Raw genomic sequence first — 25,766 nt, 5'->3', positions numbered from 1 at the left:
AGCTGATATTTTCCTTTCAGTCCATATATGTTCATATGACCTCATTCTCTGAGATTCCCTGAAATCTTGGAGATTTAGAGCAACCTGACAGTATTCTACTTGTCATTGACATTTCAATGGAATTCAGAATGGCCCACCAAAAGGAATTTGGAGTAAGCCATCCAACTCCCTCCCTACTGTGGACCTGATATAAATCCTTATTCAGTTCATTTTCACTTCTGCTCGTTGTTTGCACCAGGACAAATTCTTTTACATCCTTTCGAGTGAAAGTAGGATTACTGAAAGGGTGCAGATCACTTTGCATAGGAAAGAGGAACATCAGAAGCCGTGATCCATATGGGACTAAGGACTTGGATACATAGGGAAAAATGTCAAAATTTGTAAGTGAAGAAAACATTCAGAAATATAGTAAACAATGAAGGGCATATTTAGAGACTCCTGGAGGATATAAACAGACTAGTTAAATGGGTGGCAGATAAAATTTAATGCAGAGGTGTGAAACGATATATTTTGGTAGGAACAATGAGGAGGGTTGATATGAACTAAATGATAAAATTTTAAGGGTGGTGCAGGAATAGAAAGTCTTGGAGTTGTAGTTATAGAAATCCTTAAGATTGCAGGACAAGATGAGAAGGCTATTAAAAAAAGCATGTGGGATCTTGTCTTTGTTAATAGAGGAACAGAGTAGAAAAGCGAGGAAGTTACGCTGAACATTTACAAACTTTGGACAGCTCAACCCAGCACAGCTTCTGAGACAGACACAAGCTCTTGGCTTCACCTGAGCCTGAAGGAAACCACGTATGATTAAAGTTTTCACTTTTATTACGAGTATCAGCTGGAGTATTGTGTTCAATTCTGGATAAACATACTTTAGGATGGATGTGAAGACCTTGAAGAGGGTGCAGAAAGGATTTACTAGAACGGTGAAATATGGATGATGGGCCTCAGTTATATGGAGAGACCAGAGAAGCTGGCGTTGTTTTCCTTATAACAAACAAGGTTAGGAGGAGATTTAATTAAGTTGTTCAACATCATGAAGGGCTTTTAAAGAGTAAATAAGAAACTGCTTCACCTGGTAGAAGGGTTGACAACCAGAGGACACAGAGTTAAGGTGAAAGGCAAAAAAACTAGATGCAACATGCAGAAACATTTTTTTTACACAGTAGTTAGTGTGATCTGGAACGCATTGGCTGAAAAGGCAGTTGAAGCAGAGTCAGTGGTGCCATTCAATGAAGAACTGGATAAAAATATGAAGGGAAAAGATTAATTGGGCTCCGGGGAAGAGTAGGGGTGTGGGATTAATTGAATAATTTGACCAAATAACCAACAAAGGCACGATGGGCTGAATGACCTTTTTTTGTGTTGTATCATTCAATAATTCTATAATTTCTTGTCCTCCCTCTTTCCCGAATTTTTCCACCTCAACTGCCTGTGTTGACCAATTGGAAGAATCAGATCATTTTAGGTATCTTATTGTACTGCGTGATGCTCTAACTTTGAGACTGCCTGGAAAGGGGGTTGCCACCTTGAGCTGTATTTAGTTGTTGGGTCAAAGCACTTGTGCAGCTGATATACTGTACACAGGCTCGTGTTCATAAGTAACACATAGCTGTTTCTGGCTTATATATTATTAGAATGACAGCTGGATCACATGACATTCAGAGAGACAGAAACCAAGGCTGGTATTTGGGAAAGGGTTCAACTCAGCTGCGTTGAAATGACTGGCTCAGCCTTTAGCTATTAAAACACTTTCTAAGAATTCCTTTGGTGCACGGCTCACCAGAAAGTGTGAAGCTTTGAATGTGGACAGACAAAGGTTTCTAGCTGACTCACTTGGGAATATTAGTTTATTCTGGAAAAGCAGGGCCCCATTATCATCTTTCAACGTTTGGTCAGCTTTAACTGTAAGTCAATCTTTCAATTCAATGTGGTTTTAAAACATGACTATATTTGTAGGTCTGTATGAATGATTTGATCTGATCTAAAATAGTTTCAATTAAAAAAAAAACACATAAGAAATTATTCTGCTGCTTTCTAAAGAAAGAAACCTCCTTACAGTTCAGGAAAAATCTATCAACTATTTTATGGAGGTTAGAGGATTAAATTACTTGAAATGTACGTATTATACTTAGAAATTGCAACTGGGCACTTTTTTTAACCAGTGAAGCAGAATAGAGGGGGCATGTTACAAATAACAAAATTCTGAAAACATTGCTGAAGAACACATTTATTTTGCACGTATCACACAAGGTAAATCTGATAAAGAAAAAAATGAACTTGCGTTTATACAGCACTTATCTTGACTTTGGGAAATTCCAAAGCACTTTTCAGTTCATTAACTGCTTTTGAAGTGTATAATCACTGTTGCATTGTAAGGAAAATAGCTAACTAACTTGTAAACAGCAAGTGCCTACAGATAGCAATAAGATAAACAACCATATAATTTGCTTTAGTGATGTCAGTTGAGGGATAAATATTAGCTGGGATGTTGGGAGATGTCCCCTACTCTTCTTTGAATAGTATGACAGGAACTGTGACATTCACCTGATGGGGGAGCCGAGGCCTCCTCATACTCATTCTGAAATTTCAGTTTAATTAAATAATTCATGCCTCTAATATGCAAAGTTTTGGGTTCCAGGCTCACTCAGAAGTTCAGTTCTCTAAATTGAGACTCCTTTGTGAAAGGAGTTCTGCATGGTTGGATGCACAGTCCTCTAGATGTTAAACATAGAAATACATCCATTCAAATACATGTTAAAGATTCTAATGGCATTGTTCAAGGAAGGGCAAGGACATGGTTTGGGCAATCTTCCTCTCTCAATGAACACAAATTAAATAGATTAAATAGTCATTTTGTTTGTGACTCTTGATGTATGCAAAATGGCTGCCTTATTTGCCTACATGCACAGCCACTACACTGCTAAGTAACTCGTCACATTCAGATGAATCTGAATGTGCTATTTAACTACAAATCCTTATTCTTTTTTAATTGGGAACAGCTGGTAATACAAAAAAAGCTCTCTAATAGTATCATAGAGCATAACTCTACAATCTGTGCCTACTTAATTCACATTTAACCCTCAGTGAAGTTGTGTTTTTTGACTTAAGTGGGCTATTGCTGCCATAGGTGGAATCTTTTTGGACTAGTATTTAAATTTGCATGTTTGCGATTAAATACTTGTGTTAAAGTTTGTTTGACGGTGCAAGCAGTTTAATTTTTACAATGCCTTTATTAATAATGGCTTTAGAATTGGCTCCCTGTCTATCTGAGGCTAATTTACTGGATATCACTTTCACCCCACATGGGATATAAGAGCCCTAAAAAAACTTGGATACTTTTGTTTTGAGAAAAATAGGAATTGGGTACCACTGGTAGCATTCATGGGCTGAAGTTTTGCCCCCACATGGAGGAAGAATGTGAAGGCGGGTGGATGCCAAAAAATTCATGCCGTCAGCCAGTGTGCCAGTTGCTGGCACCTTCTCAAAATCATTTTCCCAGAGATGGGATCAGTGGCCAAAGGTCTACCCACCTGCAAGCAGTGGCTAACCAATTAAGGATAGTTAAAGGCCTGTTAGGGACTATTGTCAGAGGCTGTCTGGAGTTTTCCACTCAGTCTGTGAGTGGAAATCACAGGCATTATGGATGAGGTCACCTACCTGGAGGTGGCCTCCTGGCAGTAGACCAGGGATCTCAGTACTTCAGGCAGGCTTTGAGGCCCTGCCAACTTGCTAGATCATAGTGGCAGCTGCACTGGGCCCCTTCCACAATAGTGCTCTGGCTGCTGAGTTGATTTTTTAATTCAAAAGTTAAAAAAAGTTGGAGATAGGGCGTCTCAAGAGGACTGGCCCCTTTCTCTCTCTCTCTCTTACCTGAACCTGCAGGCTACAGCTCTTTTGGAATTGGGGGCACTCCAGCTTTGAGAATCCATCCACTGCCCATGAATTGGCTAACTTGTGGAAAATCACTGCCTGTAACTGTTTCCCACACAGTGTGGAGTTGTGACCCCTATTTGACTCTGACTTTGACTCTGCCCCTAAACCCAAAACCCAAAATCCTGCCCCTTGTCTCTCAGTCAGAGGTTATGGGTCCACATTCTAGTTTAGCACTTGATCACACTATCTAGTCTGACGCGTCAATGCAGTGTTGAGAGATTGTTTCACTAACAGAGGATGTTAAATTGAATCCCCATATGCCTGTTTAAGGAAAAATAGGGGACTGCATTTTATGTGGCCCTGCTGGGTGTGTTTCGGGGTTGGGGGGGTGGGGCTGCATGTAAAATAGGGTGGGTGCCTGCCCCACCACCTTCCCACCCGCCCTCCATAATATGGGCCGATGAAATTGCCAGCCTGCCCACCAAGCCAATTGACCCTGATATTACACAGCCCATGACATAAAATATTTGGTGTGGGCAGTCGGGCAGGAGTGGGTAGCCCAAATTTAAAAATAAATTCTTCAAAGGGGGGAAAGAATGTGGGGTTCTATCTTTGGGGTTCTATCTTTGGGGACTGTCCTTTGCTAATCAGGGGTTGGGGGCAGCCCCCCTAAGATGGAACCCACTCTTTCTTCCTACCAGCCTGCAGCTTTAAACCTACACCCCTGCCAATTCCCCCCACCCACCTTGCCCAAACTCTCTCTGACCAAGACTCCAGACTTACCTGTTCCAGGGATCCATCGGGCCTTCTTCCTCCTCCTCTTGCACACTCGCCAATGTCCACTAATGCACTCGGCACTGCCAGGACTGATGGAGCTGCTGGCCAATCGGTTTGGACAACAGCTCTCGAGACAGGACTTCCTCCCCAGTGAGGGGCAGAAGTCCCACTCTGTCCTTGATAAGCCTGCCCACAGCGCATTACAGCTGTAGTGCGGGCCAGTGTGGAGCGGGTCAGCTCCATACTGACTTTGCTTCTGAGGTGGTGGGTGAGTCATCTGCACTCCCCCACCCCCCGTAATATTCAGCCCAGGGAGTTCTCCGAGTGTCCAACATTCCTCATTCAATCAACGCTATCAAATACAGGTTGTGTTGTCATTCACCTCAGTTCTGTTTGTGGGATCATGCAATCTGCCTACGTAACCGAAATCATTGCATGTCGCTATAATTCACTGAGTGTAAAGCAATCTGAGACATTTCTGAATGACAGTGAAGATCTATTTTCTGGAATAGATGTTAGAATGAATGAAGAAAAAACTTGCATTTACATGGCGGATTTCCCAATCTCAGGATGTCCCAAACATTGTTTGGGTGTTGGCTTCCTGTATTATGGCAGGTAGTGGCCTTAGTTCTTGCTGAATTCATTCAGTGCAGGACAATGTATCCGGGAAGCATCTGGTGTGCTAACAGACTATGCACTGAGCATTGAAGAAGTAGCACCAGCAGTACCTTCACAAGACCCTCCAAATTCATTGGTAAGAAAGGCGATCCAACAGCAGTGTCCTCTTCCAAGCCAACATGCCCAGGACTCAGCCGCTAGTCACTCAAATCCAGTTCTGCAGGGCAGAAGATGTTTTTTGCATGCCTGATGTTATAAGATCCAGACTTAATTCATTGTTGGGAGGCTGGGAAGTACAACCCCCAGCATTCCTTGGGGAGTTTCACACATGCACAGACTGGGAGCAGGCAGTTTGTAGTTCTTCTGGCCAATGATAGGCCCAGTGCAACTCTATAAAAAGAAAAACAGTGTGAAAACCATGGCATGTGAACCGAGATCAGGGCACCATTTTCAGAGAAGAGTCCCAGTCCAGACAAGGGATAGGAAGAGGTTCCAAAGGGAGTCCCTGACATGGGACATGGAGAGGTCCCAGTTAAAAAGAAAGACAGGGGACCAGAGAAAGAGGCTCCAAGCAGATAAAGGGCTGTGGTTGGTTGAGTTCAAGAAATTGGGCTCAGGAGAAGACCTGAAGGTGTAAGCAGGCAGCATAAGGTTGGTGGCTCTGCGCTGCAGGCTGTTGGGGCGGAGGTATCCCTTTTGAGCAGAAGTATTCTACTTAGCACGGCCAAAATGCTGAAGTTGTGCTTGTGAGTTTTGCTGAAGTGCGCAGTCAGGGATCCAGAGGACCAGAGTCTCAGGAGATGAGATTGTAACCCTGCAAGGTGGGCCATTGTTGAGGCCATCCAAGTTGGAGCAACTTTCGGAGAGAATTCCAAGGTGAGATCTTTGAAGGTGAAGATTGGAATCCCTCTGGGAGACAGAGTTCCAATGACATTGATTGACTTGCTGCCTGGGTGGTTGCTGAGAAATTCGTGGGATCGGTCTTGGTTGAATTTGATATTTAGTGTGCAGTGTGATGTGTTCAACCAGTTTGCCTGTTATTTCACATGTACCTCATATTAACTCTGAATATTAGAATTTACAATAGATATTATAATTTTTAAAATCTTTCTGACCTGGTATAGTAAAGCTTATTTTGTTTGTTCAAAATCCATGGGGTTTTGTGGATTTATTTTCTTAGCAAGTATTTGAATCTCAAACTTTCTCTACTTTAAACAAAAAGTCACTGGTTCCTAACCAGATTGTACCAATAACTTGGAGGTCTGGTCCAGGATCATAACAAAAATTGGGGGCTCGTCCGGGATTTGGAATCCACAGACTGATACAAGTGCTGATACTTGCTGAGATTATGATTTCCATGGTAAGTTTTACTGTACTGATTGAAAAGCAGAATGTCTTTGTCAATTGCTATAACTTTTCTGGAGAGGGAAGATTTATCCCTGAGTGATTTGCAACAATTAATCAAGACGCGGTTAATTGCATTAGCAGAAGAACTAGAGTCAGAGTTAAAAGCAGGGGCTAAGAAAGCAGACATAATTGAGGTAATAGCACAGCATTTGGTATTGGAAGGCATAAAAGTTAATCCAGATAGCAATCCAGTTGAGTTGGTCAGAATTTAGTTGCAGATGAAACAGCTTGACATAGAAAAAGGAATGAAAAAAACTTGAACTTGATAAAGAAATGAAAAAAGCTCAAATTGGAAAAAGAGGAAAAAGAGTGAAAGAAATGGAATTATGAAAGCTTGAACTTGAACTTCAGAGAGAGAAATTAACAAGGGGAAAAGAGGAAAGGGAAAGAGACTCAGAGAGTTTCAAAGAGAGAGAGAAATCAGACTGTGTGAAATGGCTAAAGAAAAGCTTAGGTTACATGGTTTAAGAAGCTGTTCCAGACAATAAAAATGATAGTGTAGAGAAGAAATGTGATGCAAAGAAACTAGTATGTTTTCGTTGTCAGAGGGCATGTAAAAGCAAATTGTTTGAAACTGAACGGTAAATCAGTGTCAGTAACAAAGATGCCTATAAGGAGTCTCTGGGAAAGCTATACCAGTAAAAGAAATGGTGGTAAAGTGGTAGCAATGATACAAGTGAATCGTTTTCCTTCAGAATCTACTAGAATGGGGAATGTAGTTCAGAATAGTCAAGGGGATTCTTCCTTGATTATTGCTGAAGTGAATTAGGTTACTAGAGGTTATAGAGGTTTTGTCTCTACGGAAGGAGTATTCCCTTGCTCCTCCAAGAAAACAAGTAAACAAATTAATGTTTTGAGAGGCACTGGGGCAGTTCAGTAATTGATGGTGGCGAATGATACTATTTGTGTTCCAGATGGTTTGATGGAAGAAAAAGTATTAATAGGGGGTATTCATGGGATTTATGAACCCCTTCCCTTGTGTAAAATCAATGTACAAAGTGACTTAGTAAATAGAATTATTACTATGGCAATTGTTGCTAGTTTACCTATTGAAGGGGTAGATTTTATATTATATAACGATTTGGCCAGCGTAGACAGTAACATGGCAACAACTGGATTGCAGCAGTTGCTTGATCATGCTGATCTTGCCAAACTCCTCAAAATTACTGTGGCCAAACATGAAAAGCTTATTGCTGATAATGAGCAACTGAAGGAAAGGCTGATCAGTGTAGAGAACTAACTTTCACATACGTAAAGTAAGTTTGCTAATGAAAAATGAGAATTGCTGAGAACATTGGAGTATTGGTCATAGGAAGTAGCACATTTGAATGAGGACTTAAGAAATCTGAATGGTAAACTTGTAAAAGCAACTTCAATGAAGATAGATCTTCAATTAAAACTGGACGAACTTCAATCATTAGTCTCTATTAAGTATCATGAAAAATGTCTTGAACAGGAAAAGGGATTGCTGATGAATCAGAACGGTTGGTTGATAGCAAAATTAAAAACTTCTGAACTATTGGAACTTCATTGTGAAAGAAGCAAGGGAATTCTTGAACTCCAGTACAATCTGGAGAACAAGAAAGATGAGATGTATGGTATGGAAGAGCAGATCCAGACTTTAAAAGCAGATAATGAAAATTTTAAGAAACAGATTGAGGATTTAATGGTAATTGGAAAAGTCTAAGGAACAGTCAGTAACCATGGAAGAAAGATTCAAAAATGAACAAAATGTCCATGTGAAGTTGTTAAGCTTGTATACAGGTTCCACAGATGACTGAAACAAAGACAACTGAACTCACCAGAGCAACTGCTGAGTTGAATGAAAAGATTAAAAAGCTTGGGACAGAATTGGAAAGTAAGAGTAAACAAATATTTGGATGAAACATTGAAAGAAGTGGAGATGAAGCTTTCATTTTTCAAGCATTGTCATGAAAGTATAATCATTTTCATAATATTTTCTGGTTTATTTTGAAGTAGGTTTATGAGGTAAGTAATTGGGTCTGTCTGTGTGATTTAATTATATTTGGAGTCAAGTAGACTGCAAACTTTAATTCATCAAAAGAAGCTAAGTGCTTGACATGCTAATGAGAAAACATGGATGCTGGTTTAGCATGTAAGGTGTGAAGAGAATTTGCATTTTTAGATAGATGAAGGGACATTTGGATTTCAAAGGGATTTTAATCTGTTTACAACTAGCCAGATAAGCAAGGCTAAGGAATGTGTTTATTAAGGTTACTGACAATAAATAGTAGCAACTTGAAAGTTTTTATATTGTGAGGAAGATAGTTTCAAAGACATATGTATCAATAGAATTTACATATTAAAAAGAGAGAAACATATATAAAGAAGAAGAGGCTATGTGTCAGGAGAAGCCCTGTGAGATTTCACACAAAAGCCTTAATGAAGCCTCCAGCATTTGTGCATAAGCCAGTTGTCTACCGAAACTGAAGCTGGAGAAAGCTTTTGGAATTCTACTGTCTAGGGTATCATGTTAATTTACTGGATCTGTTTAAAATCTCAGATCAATTTTTGGACCGTTGCCTTAAAGAGGGTGTAACTGGGAGTTAGGTTAATTAGGAATTTTAGGAATTATTATAGTAGTAATTGTAGTCTTATGTATGTGCTTGACATCTTTTAATTTTGTTAATAAATATTTTAATTTTATTTTTAAAAAATCTCTAGAAATCTTGATGGACTTATTACTTCTGAATTCAGTGCACGCATTTCAAAATAAATACAAATTGAGATTGTGATAGTGTGACCATGTTTCACTCATGGATTTGGTCTGCCTGGCACATATCATCTGCCATGTAATAACAATCATCAGCAAGAAGAATATGAATGTGTGCAGAAGGCTGTGGCACATGTCTTGGATAAACTAGAAAATGACTTGAGTAAAAGGAGGAAAACTCACTCGGTGCAGGTTTATTCACCTGGTGTTAATCAAAGCAATGAAACAACAAAATTGGTTTTGGAGGAAGTGAGTGAACAAGATAATCTTGAAGCTGGTTGTCAATCAGACATACAAGCTTTCTGTAGCAAACTTAAAGGACCCATTATAAGCATGTTTCCATCAACTGGGGAGAAAAGTAAGAAAAACCCCATGTTCGTCTATATTGAAGTTGAGAAACCCAGGTGAACGTTATTTGTATCATATAGTGTAGCCCATATGTATCCATGTGTGAAGGGGGGAAGAACATAAGTGTATTGATTTGTAGTTGCACCAGAAAAGTTGAAAACCCATGGTACAAAACAGAACTACAAGCTGGTTAAGATGTTTCTAAAGAAAACTTTAATGTATCTTCACAGCTTTTAGTTGACCTTGAAAAGTTTATGGAAAAACCATGTAATTGTTAATATTCTGTCCAGAGTTAAAGAACAGGTATAGGAGAAAAGGTAGGTTCTGAGTTGTGATAGTTGCATGATGATTAAATCTTGCTAATTCTACTTGTTACATGTACTGGCTTTTGTTTTTCTTAAACCTTTATAACTTTATAATATAAGGTGTAATTGTGGATCAAAATGAAAAGTTATTACAGTGTGTAATAAGTTATTTGTTAGTAGTTTATGATATTATGTATTTCATATAAAGAAATTGTAAACCCATTGTAAAGAAACCTTCACTATGGTGAAGCTTTCTTTATCCCAAAGGAAAGGTGTTATGAGATCCAGACTTACCTCAATGGTTGGGAACCACAACTCTCAGCATGCCTCAGGAGTTTTGCACATACGTGGACTGGGACCAGGTAGCAGATGTGCAATCCAATATTCTGTAGCTCTTTGGACTGAGGTTGGGCCCAGTGAGGCTGCATAAAAGGAAAAGCACATGAAAATCGAATCATGTGGCCAGAGGACGGACACCATATTCAGAGAAGAGACCCAGACAGGGGACTGGGTAAGGGGACAGGAAGAGGTCCCACTTGAAAGGAAAGAGAGAGGAGCAGAGAAAGAGGCTCCAAGCAGAAAAAGGGCTACAGTTGGCAGACTTTAAGAATTGAGGCTCAGGAGAATCTCTGAAGATTTTGGAAAGAATTAGAAGGTTGCTGACTCCATGCTACAGGTCGTTGGGGAGAAGGTATCCCTTTGGAGCAGTAGTATTATGTTCAGTGTGGCTGAAGAGCTGAAGTTGTGTTTGTAAGTTGGCGCTGGAACGCAGACTTGGAATCCAGGGGAATGGAGTCTCAGAGATGAGATTAAAACCTGTGACGTAGGCCAACATTGAGGCCGTTTGAATTGGGTTGACTTTTAGAGAGAATTCTGAGGTGAGATCTTCAAAGATGAAGACTGGAATCCCTCATGAGAGAGACAAAGTTCCAATGACATTGGTTGATCCATAGTGTTTACTGATGTCTGGATGGGTTGCTGTGAAATACATGGGGTCTGTCCTGGTCATGCTTGATATTTAGTTTGCAGTGTGGTGTGTTTGACCACAGTTTGCCTGTTAATTCATGTATATCCTATATTAACCCTGAATGTTAGAGTATAAGATAGATACTGTAAGTTTATTTTTACCTTTCTGATCTTGTATGGTAAAGTTTATTTTGTTTGTTCAAAACCTGTGGAATCTTGTGGCTTTCTTCTCTTAGCAAGTGTCTTGAATTGCAAATGTTGTCTACTTTTAACAAGAAGTTACTGGTCTCTAACTGGATTGTACCAATAACTTGGGGCTCTGGTCCAGGATCATAATACTGACATGAGACTACCAAAGCAACTGTTCTACCCGGAACTTGGTCATGGCAGGAGACTCCCAGGAGTACAGCAGAAACACTTTAAGGATGTCCTCAAAGCATCCCTGAGGAGATCAAACATCCCCACTGACTCATGGGTGTCTCTGGCTTATGACCGACCAAAACGGAGAAGGCTTATTCAGGAAGATACTGAACATATGGAGAAACTTCATTGGGAATATGCAGAGCCAAAGTCGAGACACCAGAGTGAGCTCAAAAAACCTCCACCCTTGAAGAACTACCTGTCCCATATGTGGCAGTGTCTGCAGATCAACCACCTCAGAACCCAACAAACTGGAGTGGAAGCAAATCATCCTTGATGCTGAGGGACTGCCTAAGAAGATGGATTATGTGGAAGGCTCATTAAAACCAAGTCCACCTCCATAATATTGCCCTTGCCTTGCCCATCTGCTGATGAAACTGTTCCAATGTTATCTTGGCCGGCTCCCCATCTTCCACTCTCTATAAACTTGAGTGCATCCAAAGCTCATACCAAGTCTCATCATCCCTGTGTTTGCTTTCCTACTTTGGCTGCTAGTTCACCAAAGACTTGACTTTAAAATTCTCATGTTCAAATCCCTCCATGGCCCTGCCCATTCCTGTCTCTGTAATATTCTCCAGTCCTACAACTCTCCAAGAACTCATGTTCCTCTAACTTTGACCGCTTGTGCATTCCCACTGCCTTCACCCTGTCATCAGTGACTGTACATTCAGTGTCTGTGTTCTGGAATTTTGTCCACAAACCTCTGCACTTCACCACCTCTCTCTCCGCTTTAAAACCAACTTCTCCAATCAAGCTTGTGGTCTTCCTGTCTTCCTAAGTTCTGTTTCAAATTTCATCTGATTCTTGCTATTAAATGCAAGTTGTTGTTGATTTTTATTCTAATAGAGTTGAAACCCCAAGTCCTGACACGAGAGCCTGGACATAAATTCAGATGTTCAGTGCTTATTGACAAAGGGAATCCTGAAAGTGAGCCCTGATTTTAAGATCCAATTGTTTTTCTGCTGGGTGGCCTTTTCTTGAAACAGGACCACATAATTTTTTGTGCCTACGTTTTCTTGCCCTGCAGTGACTATTCTCATGTTGGAACCTGAATGAAGTGTGGCATCAAGTAAGCATCTATGAATGCGTAATTCTGTTGTTTCATTATGAAATTATAATTCCCCTGTCAGAACCTACAGATTGAATAAACCAATTTTGTGAGAATGTTCATTTCTCCCTCCCTTCCTTCCTCAGGATGAACTGTGTGAAGAAATGTTTTCTTGATCCAGAGAATAAGGTTAAAAGTCACTCGCAATTCACAGGCCGTCTTGGCTGACATGTTTTTTTTAAGCTGAGAAATTAAGGTTAAGGGACAAAGCTTGTAGTTCAGGATATCCTTAAAGATGAAAAAGCATGAGAGAAGACAAGATAAATCAGGATGTAGTGGTGAGTGAAGCAAAAATTAAAGCTTATCATTTTAACAGTGGGAATGCCTACACCTACACCTAGTAGGAGATGATGGAGTAGTGGTAATCCACTAGACTAGTAACCCAACAGCCCAGACTAATCCTCTTCAAATCCAACATGGCAGCTGGTGGAATTTAAATTCAATTCATTAAAAATAAAAATCTGTAATTGAAAGCCAGTCTCAATAATAATGACCATGAAACCATCACTATGATAAAAACAAAAAACTGTGGATGCTGGAAATCCAAAACAGAAACAGAAATACCTGGAAAAACTCAGCAGGTCTGACAGCATCTGCGGAGAGGAATACAATTAATGTTTCGAGTCCATATGACTCTTCAACAGAACTAAGGAAAAATAGAAGAGAGGTGAAATGTAAGCTGGTTTAAGGGGGGGCGGGGAGGTGGGACAAGCAGAGCTGGATAGAGGGCCAGTGATAGGTGGAGATTGCCAAAAGCTGTCAGAGACAAAAGGACAAAGAGGTGTTGACGGTGGTTATATTATCTAAGGAATGTGCTAATAGGTGACAATAAGGGTAGAAAGCAAGACGAGCAAGGTACAGGTAGCCCTAGTGGGGGTGGGGTGGGTGGAAGGATCAAAATAGGCTAAAAGGTAGAGATAAAACAATGGATGGAAATACATTTAAAAATAATGGAAATAGGTGGGAAAAGAAAAATCTATATAAATTATTGGAAAAACAGGGGATCAGAAAGGGGGTGGGGATGTTCATGAGAGAGAGTTCATGATCTAAAGTTGTTGAACTCAATATTCAGTCCAGAAGGCTATAAAGTGCTTGGTCGGAAGATGAGGTGCTGTTCCTCCAGTTTGCGTTGAGCGTCACTGGAACATTGCAGCAGGCCAAGGACAGACATGTGGGCATGAGAGCAGGGTGGTGTGTTGAAATGGCAAGCGACAGGGAGGTCTGGGTCATGCTTGCGGACAGACTGAAGGTGTTCTGCAAAGCGGTCACCCAGTCTGCGTTTGGTCTCTCCAATGTAGAGGAAACCGCATTGGGAGCAGCGAATGCAGTAGACTAAATTGAGGGAAATGCAAGTGAAATGCTGCTTCACTTGAAAGGAATGTTTGGGCCCTTGGACGGTGAGGAGAAGGGAAGTAAAGGGGCAGGTGTTGCACCTTCTGCAGTTGCATGGGAAGGGGTTGAGGTGTAGGGCGTGATGGGGGAGTGGACCAGGGTTTCCCAGAGGGAATGATCCCTGTGGAATGCCACCAGTGGGGTGAAGGGAAGATGTGTTTGATTGTGGCATCATGCTGGACTTGGAGGAAATGGCAGAGGATGATCATTTGAATGTGGCTGGTGGGGTGATAAGTAAGGACGAGGGGGACCCTAACGTGGTTCTGGGAGGGAGAGGAAGGTGTGAGGGCGGATGCGCGGGAGATGGGCCGGACACGGTTGAGGGCCCTTTCAACCATTGGGGTGGAAAACCTCGGATAAGGAAGAAGGAAGACATGTCAGAGGAACTGTTTTTGAAAGTGACATCATCAGAACAGATGCGACGGAGGCGAAGGAACTGAGAAAATGGGATGGAGTCCTTACAGGAAGCGGGGTGTGAGGAGCTGTAGTAAGGTAGCTGTGGGAGTCGGTAGGATTGAAATGAATATTGGTGGACAGTCTATCACCAGAAATTGAGACAGAGAGGTCATGGAAGAGAAGTGTCAGAGATGGACCATGTGAAAATGATGGAGGTGTGGAAATTGACAAATTTTTCCAGGTCCAGACGAGAGCATGAAGCGGCACCGAAGCAGTCATCAATGTACCAGAGAAAGAGTTGTGGGATGGGGCCAGAGTAGGACTGGAACAAGGAATGTTCCACATACCCCATAAAGAGACAGGCATAACTGGGGTCCATGCGGGTACCCATAGCCATACCTTTTATTTGGAGGAAGTGAGATGAGTTTAGGGAGAAATTGTTCAATGAGAGAACAAGATCAGCCAGACGGAGGAGAGTGGTGGTGGATGGGGATTGTTTGGGCCTCTGTTCAAGGAAGAAGTGGAGAGCCCTTAGACCATCCCGGTGGGGGATGGAGGTGTAGAGGGATTGGACGTCCATGGTGAAGAGGAGGCGGTTGGGGCCAGGGAACTGGAAATTGTTCATATGATATAGGGTGTCAGAGGAATTGTGGATGTGGGTGGGAAGGGACTGGACAAGGGGAGAGAGAATGGAGTCAAGATAGCAAGACATGAGTTCCATGGGGCAGGAACAGGCTGACATGATCGGTCTGCCGGGACAGTCCTGTTTGCAGATTTTGGGTAGGAGGTAGGGAGACTTTGAGGCTGGAAGCTGTGGAACAGTCCTGGAAACAATGGTTTGATGTTCAGTGGTGGGGTCATGGTCCAGGGGTAGTTAGGAGGAAGTGTCTGCAAGTTGACGCTCAGCTTCTGCGGGATAGAGGTCAGTGCGCCAGACAACAGCAGCACCACCCTTGTCAGGAGGTTTGATGACAATGTCAGGGTTGGACCTGAGAGAACGGAATGTAGCAAGTTCAGAGAGAGACAGGTTAGAGTGGGTGAGAGGAGCAGAGAAATTGAGACGACTGATGTCACACCGACAGTTCTCAATGAAAAGATCAAGAGAAGGTAAGAATCCAGAGGGAGGAGTCCAGGTGGAGGGAGATGTTTTTTGAGTATGGTGGGTGTCAATAAGCTGATGAAGAAAACAATTTAAATACCTGTGTCTCAGGAATCATGAATTTATGTTTACTAAAGAAACATAGCCCGTGAATTTAATAGTGCAAGCTTCCTCAGCTCAATTAATTTTATTTGAAAACTTCTGTGATGAATTCGAATTTCAGAAATGACACTGATTTGTTAGCTCCATGTTGTTTCTTGTACTGATCGATATTTCGGTAATACTAATCCCTATTTTTTTGAACTAATGATCACTATGTTTTATTGTAAAGCTCATTATGTTTTGTTGTAACAATTAATGTTTTGTAATACTGTATTAGTTATTTTGATCAATTTTAACTGTACTAATCACTGTGTTTGCAGTATTGATTGCAATATTTTCACCAGAGGTGACTGTCTGGTTGTATACAGTTAGAAGGGAGTGCTCCTGGGCATCCTCAACATTGACTCCGGATACCATGAAGTCTCATGTCATCAGGTCAAATATGGGCAAGGAAACCTCATGCAGGACAAATCCAATCCAGCCATCTATTGCTCCATTCGTCTACCCTCAATCAACAGCAAAGTGATGAAAGATGCTGTGACAGTGCTACTTACTTACTCAGCAATAAACTGCTCACTGATTGGCTTTGGATTCCACCAGGGCCACTTATTACAGCCTTGGTCCAAACATTCCCAAAAGAGCTGAATTCCCAAGATAACATGAGATTGACTGTCCAAGACATCAAGGCAGCATTTGACCAAGTGTAGCATCAAGGAGCCCTAGGTTGGAGTCATACCTAGCAAAAAGGAAGATGGTTGTGGTTGTTGGAGGTCAATAACCTCAGTCCCAAGACATCATTGCAGGATTTCCTCAGGATAGTGCCCTAGGCCCAATCATCTTCAACTGCTTCATCAAAGGCCTTCCTTCCATCATAAGGTCAGAAGTGGTGATGTTTGCTGATGATTGTACAGTGTTCAGCACCATTCATGACCCCTCAGATACTGAAGCAGTGTATGTCCATATGCAGCAAGACTTGAACAACATTCAGGTTTGCGCTGACAAGTGGCAAGTAACATTTACACCACACAAGGGCCAGGCAATGACCATCTCCAATAGGAGAGAAACTAACCATCTCCCCTTGACATTCAATGGCATTACCATTGCTAAATTTAAAAAAAAATCCTTTCTTTGATGTGTTGGAGGCAAGGCCAGCATTTGTTGCCCATCACTAATTGCCCTTGAGAAGATGGTGATGAGCCAGCTTCTTGGATCACTGCAACCCATCTGGTTTGACTTTTCTGTGGTGGTTTGCTATGCCATTTCAGAGGGCAGAGTCAACCAATTGCTGTAGGTCTGGAATCACATGTGGGCCAGACCAGGTAAGGATGGCAGATTTCCTTCCTTAAAGAATTTTGGTGAACCAATGGGTTTTCACTACAATTGATGATGGTTTTGTGGTCACCCTTACCAAGGCTAGTTTTCAATTCCAGGTTCATTAATTGAATTAAAAAAAAATTCCACCAGCTGCCATGGCGGAATTTGAATCTGTGTCCCCAGAGCATTAGGCTATGGATTGTGGGCCCAGTGACATTACCACAACACTACCGCCTCCCCATAAAACTCTCGCTATCAACTTCCTGGGGGGTTACCATGACTAGAAAATGAACAGAACCAGCCACGTAAATACTTTAGCTACAAGAGCAGGTCAGATGCTGGGAATTCTGAGGTGAATAACTTGCTTTCTGACTCACTAAAGGCAGTTCACCAGATACAAGACAAAAAATCATCGGTGTGATGGAATAATCTCCACTTGCCTTGAGTGCAGCTTCAACAACAATCATGGAGCTTGACACCACCCAGGACAAAGCAACTACTGCCTTAAACATTCACTCCCTCCGCCACAGATGTACAGTGGCAGCAGTGTGTGCCATCTATAGCATACACTGCAGCAACTCGCGAAGGCTCCTTTGAAAGCAACTTCCAAACCCGCAAACTCTGCCACTGAGAAGAACAAGGGCAGCAGATGCAAAGGAACACTAACACTGCAAGTTCCCCTCCAAGTCACACACTATGACTTTTAACTATATCACTGTATTTTCGCTGTTGCTGGGTCAAATGACTGGAACTCCCTCCATAACTGCACTGTGGGTGTACCTATACCACAGTGATGACAGAGGTTCAAGAAGATGGCTTACCACCACCTTCTCAACGGCAACTAGGAATGGACAAAAAACGCTGGCTTTGCCAGCGATTTCCACATTCCATGAATGAATTTAAAAAGCGACAGATCAATATTAATTGTAGCTCTGATTATTAATTTTTATAATACTGATTTATGCTTTTATAGTTCAGATTACTGTGTTTATGTAATACTGATCATTTGATTTTTTAGTGCCAATTATTAATTTTTGTGGCACTGATTGCTGTGGTTTTGCTGATTGCAGAGAGATGGGTGCTCTGGCTTTATTGATCCTTCCATTATTGCTGGTTGGGATTGCTGGCATTGCTTACGTTTACAAAAGAATAATGCAACTGATGTCCAAATCAGCTGTGCGGAACAAAGTGATCGTGATAACTGACGCTATATCAGGACTTGGGAAAGGTGAGCAATCAATTGTTCTTTGTTTCTTTTGTGAACAGTACCTGTTTTTATTTTAACTTGAAATTATATACAGTAGTGGCTTTAGCAGAGTAAAACATCTCAATGTATTTCACAGGTGTGTTGTCAGACAAAATTTGACATCGAATCACATAAAGAGAGGTTGGGACAAGTAACCAATAGCTTTGGTCAAAGAGGTAGATTTTAAGGTAGATCTTAGATTAGGAGAAAGGTGGACAGACAGAAAGGCAAAAAGGTTGAGGGAGGGAATTTCAGTGCTTAGGGCCCAGACAGCTGAAGGCACAGCCTCCAAGGATGGAATGATTAAAATCAGGGAGGTGCAAGAAGCCAGGATTTGAAGAGCACAGAGAAGTTGTAGGGCAGCAGAAGGTCAGAAAGTTAGGGAGGAGTGAAGTTATGGAAGGATGAGGTGTGATACTTCTAACTAACGGAGCTAAGACCTCATACTATATTCTTATGTTATCAACATGGCTATTTCCTAAAACTTTTAAAATGGAACAAAGACTTTAAAGTGACTGAAGCTATGTCTGCCTTTAACCCTGAACAAGTGGAACTAATCTGGTAGTATCAAAGAAATTTGTGCCTCATTATATCTGAAGACATGCTAACAACCCTGTGGACTGCGGAGACCAAATTCAAGGGGAATTATACAAAGGCCATCTACATTTCCTAAGCCAGGTCTGGCTAATGGAGTCTACCGGTCTGCTCGGAGAAAGGACCCTGCAACCTCCTTTGAAATTCTTAATGGATGGATGGAACATTAACAATCACAAGAATCCAGACAGAGGAATATACATCCTTTATCAAAGCCAAAGTGGAGAGGTGGGATTCACATGACCTCTCCCCTAGCTGGGAGACCCAGTTACACTGTCTTGTTGTAATCCATTTAGTCTGCTATCTTCCATCTAGCAAGCAGCAGCTCAGATCAAGGGCTCAGTCCAGGTGAATGCCTGCACCCCCCCCACCTAGTGTTTACACTGTAACTTCTGTACCAGCACCTACAAGACTAATTCATCTCTATGTGCCCATCCCATTGTGGAAGTCACCTCTACTGGAAAAATGAAACATGAACAAAACAGCTGAACTCCAGAGGTAAGGTGAGAGTGACTGCCCTTGACATCATGGCAGCATTTGACCAAGCATGGCATTAAGGAGCCCTAGCAAAACTGGAGTCATTGGGAATCGAGGGAAAACTCTCCGCTGGTTGGAGTCATACTTAGCACAAAAGAAGATGGTTGTGGTTGTTGGAGGTCAATCATCTCACTTCCAGGACATCACTCCAAGAGTTCCTCAGTGTAGAGCCCTAGGCCCAAACAACTTAATCTGCTTCATCAATGACCTTTCTTCCATCATAAGGTCAGAAGCGGGGACATTCGCTGATGATTGCACAATGTTCAGCACAATTTGCGACTCCTCAGACACTGAAACAGGCCTTGTGCAAATGCAGCAAGACTCGGACAATATCCAGGATTGGGCTGACAAGTGTCAAGTAACATTCGCGCCACACAAATGGCAGGCAATGACCATCTCCAACAAGAGAGAAGCTAACCATTGCCTCTTGACATTCAATGGCATTACCATTGCTGAATCCCCCATTATCAACATCCTGAAAGTTACCATTGACCAGAAACTGAACTGGACTAGCCACATAAATATTGTGGCTACTCGAGCAGGTCAGAGGCTTGAAATCCTGTAGCAAGCAACTCATCCCCTGACTCCGCAAAGCCTGATCACCATCTACAAGGCACAAGTCAGGAGTGTGATGGAATACTCTCCACTTGCCTGGATGATTGCAGATCCAACAACACTCAAGAAGTTTGACACTATCCAGGACAAAGCAGCCTGCTTAATTGGCACCCTGTCCACAAACATTCACTCTCTCCACCATTGACATGCAGTGACAGCAGTGTGTACCATCTACAACGTGCACTGCAGGAACTCACCCAAGTTCCTCAGACAGCACTTTCCAAACCCAAGTCCGCTACCGTTTAGAGGGTCAAGGGCAGCAGACACTTGGGAACCCCACCACCTGGAAATTCTCCTCCAAGGCACTCATCATCCTGACTTCACTGTCGCTGGGTCAAAATCCTGGAATTCCCTCCCTAACAGCACTGTGGGTGTACCTACAGCATGTGGACCATAGTGGTTCAAGAAAGCAGCTCACCACCACCTTCTCAAGGGCAATTAGGGATGGGCAATAAATGCTGGCCCAGCCAGCGACACTCACATCCCATGAATGGATAACAAAATAAAATTATTGTTTCCTCCTCTCAAACACGACATTGAACGCGATCACATTATGATTGTTATTAGATGAATATTCTTCAACAGTAGACTGTTACAAATACAAACATAGGAGCATACTAACATATTAGTTAGGAGTAGGAGTAGGCCACTCGGCCCCTTAAGCCTGCTCTGCCCTTCAATAAGATCACGGCTGATCAGAATGTAACCTTAACCCCACATTCCTGCCTATCCCTGACAACCTTTCACCCCCTTGTTAATCAAGAATCTATCTAACTCTGCCTTAAAAATACTGAAAGGCTCTGTTTCCACTGCTTTTTCAGGAAGATTTCCAAAGACCACCATCCTCTGAGAGAAAATATTTCTCCTCATCTCTGTCTTAAATGAGCAACCCCTCATTTTTAAACAGTGACCTCTAGTTCTAGATTCTCCCACAAGAGGAAACATCCTCTCCGCATCCATTCTGTCAAGACCCCTCAGGATCTTAAAAGTTTCAATTAAGTCACCTCTTACTCTTCTAAAGTCCACTGGATACAAGTCTAACCTATTCAGCCTTTCCTCATAAGACAACCCACCCATTCCTGCTACTAGTCGAGTAAACCTCCTCTGAACTGCTTCTAAAGCATTTACATCTTTCTTTAAATAAGAAGACCAGTACTATACACAATACTCCAGTTGTGGTCTCACCAATGCCCTATACAACTGAAGCATAACCTCCCTACTTTTGGAATCAATTATCCTCACAATAAATGATAACATTCTATTAGCTTTCCTAATTACCTGCTGTTCCTGCATACTAACCTTTTGCAATTCATGCACGCGGAAACCCGGATCCCTCTGAATCTCAGAGCTCTACAATCTCTCACTATTTAGATAATAAGCTTCCTTTTTATTCTTCCTGCCAAAATGAACGTGAGTTTGCTCTGGACCTCCCTGCTCGCCATTGATGGACGGACACATAGGTGGGATGCTGGGTGCCTCATTCATCTCCCACACTGGCACTGACAACCTGAGTCATTCCCTGTGTGAGGGCTTGCAGGTCCGAGCACAACCCCAGGAACCCCTGATTCTGTCCCTGGATGCCACTCTCTCAATGGAGGAGGCAGTAAGCTTGGCACTGAGGGTTAATGCAGTGCTGATGCTCCGCATGGACTCCTCCACAACAGAGACCATGGCATGCAGACCCTCATGGAGATCCGCCAGATCTTCCTGCACACCCTACTGGACATCCAGCATCTGCCGCCTAATGGATGACTCCAGGGGCTCATCAATTGCCTTCGACTCAGCATTGTTCTGGTCTCCCAGCAGTCCTCCGACTGCTGTCGCCCTGGGCACTCTCTGCCTCCACCTACTCCTCAAGTGAGCGTGAAGTGCCCTCACCACTGTGCATTGACCTTTTAGTCGACGATCTAATGCCCACCGAGGTGCTGGTATCTGTGCTAGTGCCTGGTTTGGAGAGCTGGTGTGACGCAGGTGCAGCTGCAGCCCAGTAGACCTCTGGCATCAAGGGTGGCTCTTCGGGGTCCTGCATATGAGTGTGTACTGGTGAATCCAAGGGGGAACAGCGACATATTGTTAGTTTAAGTCATCACACTGTCACTGTGCATGCCAGGCATCCTGGTGAGCCAACAGAAATCTGCATCATGGTGCCATTGTCTTTCAATGATCAATGGGGGCTCCAGTTTTAAGGCTCGCATTAATGATGAGATTATATAAGAATATTTGCACAATCTGACACTCTCACCTCTGTGCACTGCACTCTTACTTTCGTCAGAGACCCCTGCCTCTACATGACCAGATGACCCAGGTGGGTGGTGGCGCTCCAGTTCCAAAGCATTCATTTCAAAGCTCATCATGATTAGGAGGTTTGGGGGGCCTCTGCCTGTCCATGACCTCTCTTTATTGTTATGGCTCCTCTTCTCCTGAAAGGGCAGAGGATCATTGATTAATCCACTCTCTACCTACAGCGCCATTGCAGCCTGGCCAACCCCACCTGAGGAACACCTTGAGTTTGAGTCGTGGCCCTTGAGCCGCAAGGCACTCAGGTCAAGCAGCTAGCGCTCACCCCCTTGACCAGCTCCAGCATCACTGACAGTTGGCACTCAGACTCTAGCACCCCTGAGCTCCATGGGGGGGATGGTCAGACCTTAACAATTCTCCACACTGATCCGTGCCAACACAGTGCTTACCTTTGCCAAGCACAGCATGTCGCTGAACCTGTTGCGACACTGCACCCATGGGCACCTCATGATGTCTTGGCTGCTGACCTTGGCTGCCACCTCCTCCCCAAGCTTTTTTAGTCTGATGCAGTGGCCTCCTTCTGCCATCCCTGGGAAAGAGGATGAGCCGCCTGACACCCACCTCCTCCATGAGGACCGCGAGGCACTTGTCCGAGAAACGGGGGCTGAGCGCCCACGCGACCTGCCCTCCAGCCTGACATCTCCAGTCGCTGTTGAGGCCATTGCGCCAGTCTCCAGACTGCAGAAAGTTTCTCTCCTGGCAGCCTTCAGGGAGCTGCCTCTGCTGATTTTAAACCGCCCGCTGGGTCGCCATTGGACCCGGCGCCCGACAGTTCCCTGCCCGGCCCTCCATGACCATTAGGAAGAGGCGTTTCCTGCTGGGCGGGCCTTAATTGGCCAGCCAATGTGAAATCGCGGACGTGGACTGATCACTGTTGGGGGCCTGTTTCCCGACTGCTCCCGGGTCTGCCAATCACGTGCTCCAAATGAGGGAAACATTCAGTCTTAGAATTGTACTGTCTGTACCTTCTTGTTGCAGTCTGTTCATCATTTCCCATATTAATAACTGTCTCCTTTGCCTTGTCTCTACTCTTTGCTTCACCATATCTTCCCAAATTTAATCCCTTGCCCCCATTATTCAGTTTAAAACCCTCTCTACTTCCCTAGTTAGGTGGCTTGTGAGGATACCAGCCCTAGCACGGTTCAGGTGTGGACCATCCCAACGGTACTGATCCCAATTTCCCCAATACTGATGCCAGTGCCCCACAAACTGGAACCCACTCTGCCCACACCAGTCTTTGAGCCACGCATTCATTCCTCTAATCTTATTTGTCCCATGCCAATTTGCACATGGCTCAGATAACAATCCAGAAATTATTACCTTTTAACGTTCTGCTTCTTAATTTGGTGTCTAGGTCGTCATACTGACTACGCAGAGCCTCCTTCCTCATCCTGCCTATGTCATTGGTACCTAAATGGACCATGACCACTGGATCCTCCCCCTCCCACTGCAAGTTCCTCTCCTGCCCTGAGCAGATGTCCCGAACTCTGGCACCGGGCAGGCAACAAGGCCATCTGGACTCTTGCCCTTTGCGACAGAGAACAGTGTCAATCCCCCATACTATTCTGTCCCCTATTATCGCTACATTCCTTTTTGCTCCCCCCACTTGGATGGCTTCCTGTACCATGGTGACATGGTCAGTTTACTCATCCACCCCACAACCCCACTCTCATCCAAACAAGCTGAGAGAACCTCAAGTCTGTTGGACAATTACAGAAACTCACATTCCTGCACTCCTGCCCTCTCGGTCCCCTTACCTACCTCACTTGCAATCACATCCTCCTGTACAAAAACAAAAATAAAAATACCTGGAAAAACTCAGCAGGTCTGACAGCATCTGTGGAGAGGAACACAGTTAACGTTTCGAGTCTGTATGACTCTTCAACAGAACTAAGAAAAAATAGAAGAGAGGTGAAATATAAGCTGATTTAAGCGGGGGGTGTTGGGCAGGTAGAGCTGGAGAGAGGGCCAGTGATAGATGGAGATTGCCAAAAGATGTCATAGACAAAAGGACAAAAAGGTGTTGACGGTGGTGATATTAGCTAAGAAATGTGCTAATAGGTGACATTAAGGGTTGAATGCAGGATGAGCAAGGTACAGATAGCCCTAGTGGGGTTGGGGTGGGGGGAAGGGATTGAAATAGGCTAAAAGGTAGAGATAAAACAATGGATGGAAATATCTTTAAAAATAATGGAAATAGGGGCGAAAAGAAAAATCTATATAAATTATTGGAAAAAAGGGGGATCAGAAAGGGGGTGGGGATGGAGGAGAGGTTCAGGATCTAAAGTTGCTGAACTCAATATTCAGTCTGGAAGACTGTAAAGTGCCTAATCAGAAGATGAGGTGCTGTTCCTCCAGTTTGCGTTGAGCTTCACTGGAACAATACAGCAGGCCAAGGACGGACAAGTGGGCATGAGAGCAGGGTGGAGTGTTGAAATGGCAAGCGACAGGGAGGTCTGGGTAATGCTTGCGGACAGACCGAAGGTGTTCCGCAAAGCGGTCACCCTCCTGTCCCTGGCCACTGACCAAATTAGAAGACCTTGTCCTAAGTGGTGTGACTGCCTCCTGGTATAAAGCACCCAGGTAACTTTCCCCCTTCCTTGTGTGTCGCAGAGTCTGCAGCTCAGCCTCCAGCTCAATGACTTTGAGCCAAATTTCCTTCAGCCACAAACACTTACTGCAGACGTGTTTGCCCTGGATCACAATGTTATCCAGGAGCTACCACATGCCGCATCCTTAATGTGTTATTAATAATTACTTAACTATATTAATCACTTATTTAATGTTGCTTTCCTATATATTTTATTAACTTTACCACCAAATTGTGTACTGTTTTAAAACTTAGGGATAGAATAATACTTATCAGATACTCACCAAACAGCTAGCGTCTTTCCCTGCGATAGAGCAATAACCAATTTCTCTGGGGTGAGAAAGATAGAAAGTGGGAAATAGCAACTCCTTCTCCGCCTTCACTGAACTCCTCTCTCACCAAACTCCAAGTCTTCACTCAGTTAGTCACCTGCACTCCATTTCCCAAAGCTGTACTAAAGAACCCTGAAATTATAGTAAACTGAACTGAGGCTGTAGCAACCAGTTAGCTAATTAACTACTCAGCTGCTACAGCTGAGAGTGAGCTTACCCTGTCTAAACTGCAAGAAAGAAAGAACTTTGCCTGCTTACACAGCTCTTTTCAGTTATAGTGAATTACAGACTAGATTAGATTTTAAGAGCAAAATTTAAGAACAAAATTAGCACTTAAAACTCCCCTCTCACCAAACTCCAAGGGCTGAATTTTCTCTCCGTCAGCAGGGGTGGGGGGGGGGGTGGAAAGTTGAAGGGCAGACGTCCACAGACGCGCTTCTGATCGGTGCCCCCAATTGGAGGCACAGTGTCATTTTATGTGGGCGCGCCAATTAAGGGCTGTCCAGTGTGGCATGAAAAAGCATACTTATCTCCCTGAGGCTAAGTGCTGCCTCAGAGAGATCGGCTCTAAATGTACAAAACCTAAAAATAAAAAAGTAAAATTTCCCTAACATGTCTCCTCATGTGATAATGTCACAGAGTTGGGACATGTCCATAATTGTCACAGAAACTTTATTAAAATTTTTTAAACCTCA

At 43.2% G+C, this 25,766-nt stretch overlaps 1 protein-coding gene across 5 annotated transcripts in view; it reads left to right on the top strand.

Moving 5' to 3' along the window:
- The window catches only part of dhrs7cb (dehydrogenase/reductase (SDR family) member 7Cb), a 75,700-nt gene that overhangs the window by 12,371 nt on the left and 37,563 nt on the right, over nt 1-25,766 (top strand). For 3 of the 5 annotated variants that reach the window (XM_041216871.1, XM_041216869.1, XM_041216872.1), the window contains one exon: nt 17,930-18,087. In XM_041216871.1, the coding sequence (XP_041072805.1) occupies nt 17,934-18,087 (154 nt within the window). In that variant the 5' untranslated portion in view covers nt 17,930-17,933. Of the gene's footprint in view, nt 1-1,647; nt 1,905-12,714; nt 12,835-17,929; nt 18,088-25,766 lie in introns of those variants that run through there. The other 2 variants (XM_041216868.1, XM_041216870.1) reach the window with 2 other exon arrangements.

This window comes from Carcharodon carcharias, chromosome 22 (assembly GCF_017639515.1).
Source record: "Carcharodon carcharias isolate sCarCar2 chromosome 22, sCarCar2.pri, whole genome shotgun sequence".
Classification (NCBI taxonomy): Eukaryota; Metazoa; Chordata; class Chondrichthyes; order Lamniformes; family Lamnidae; genus Carcharodon; species Carcharodon carcharias.
This window is presented reverse-complemented; position numbering and strand designations above follow the sequence as displayed.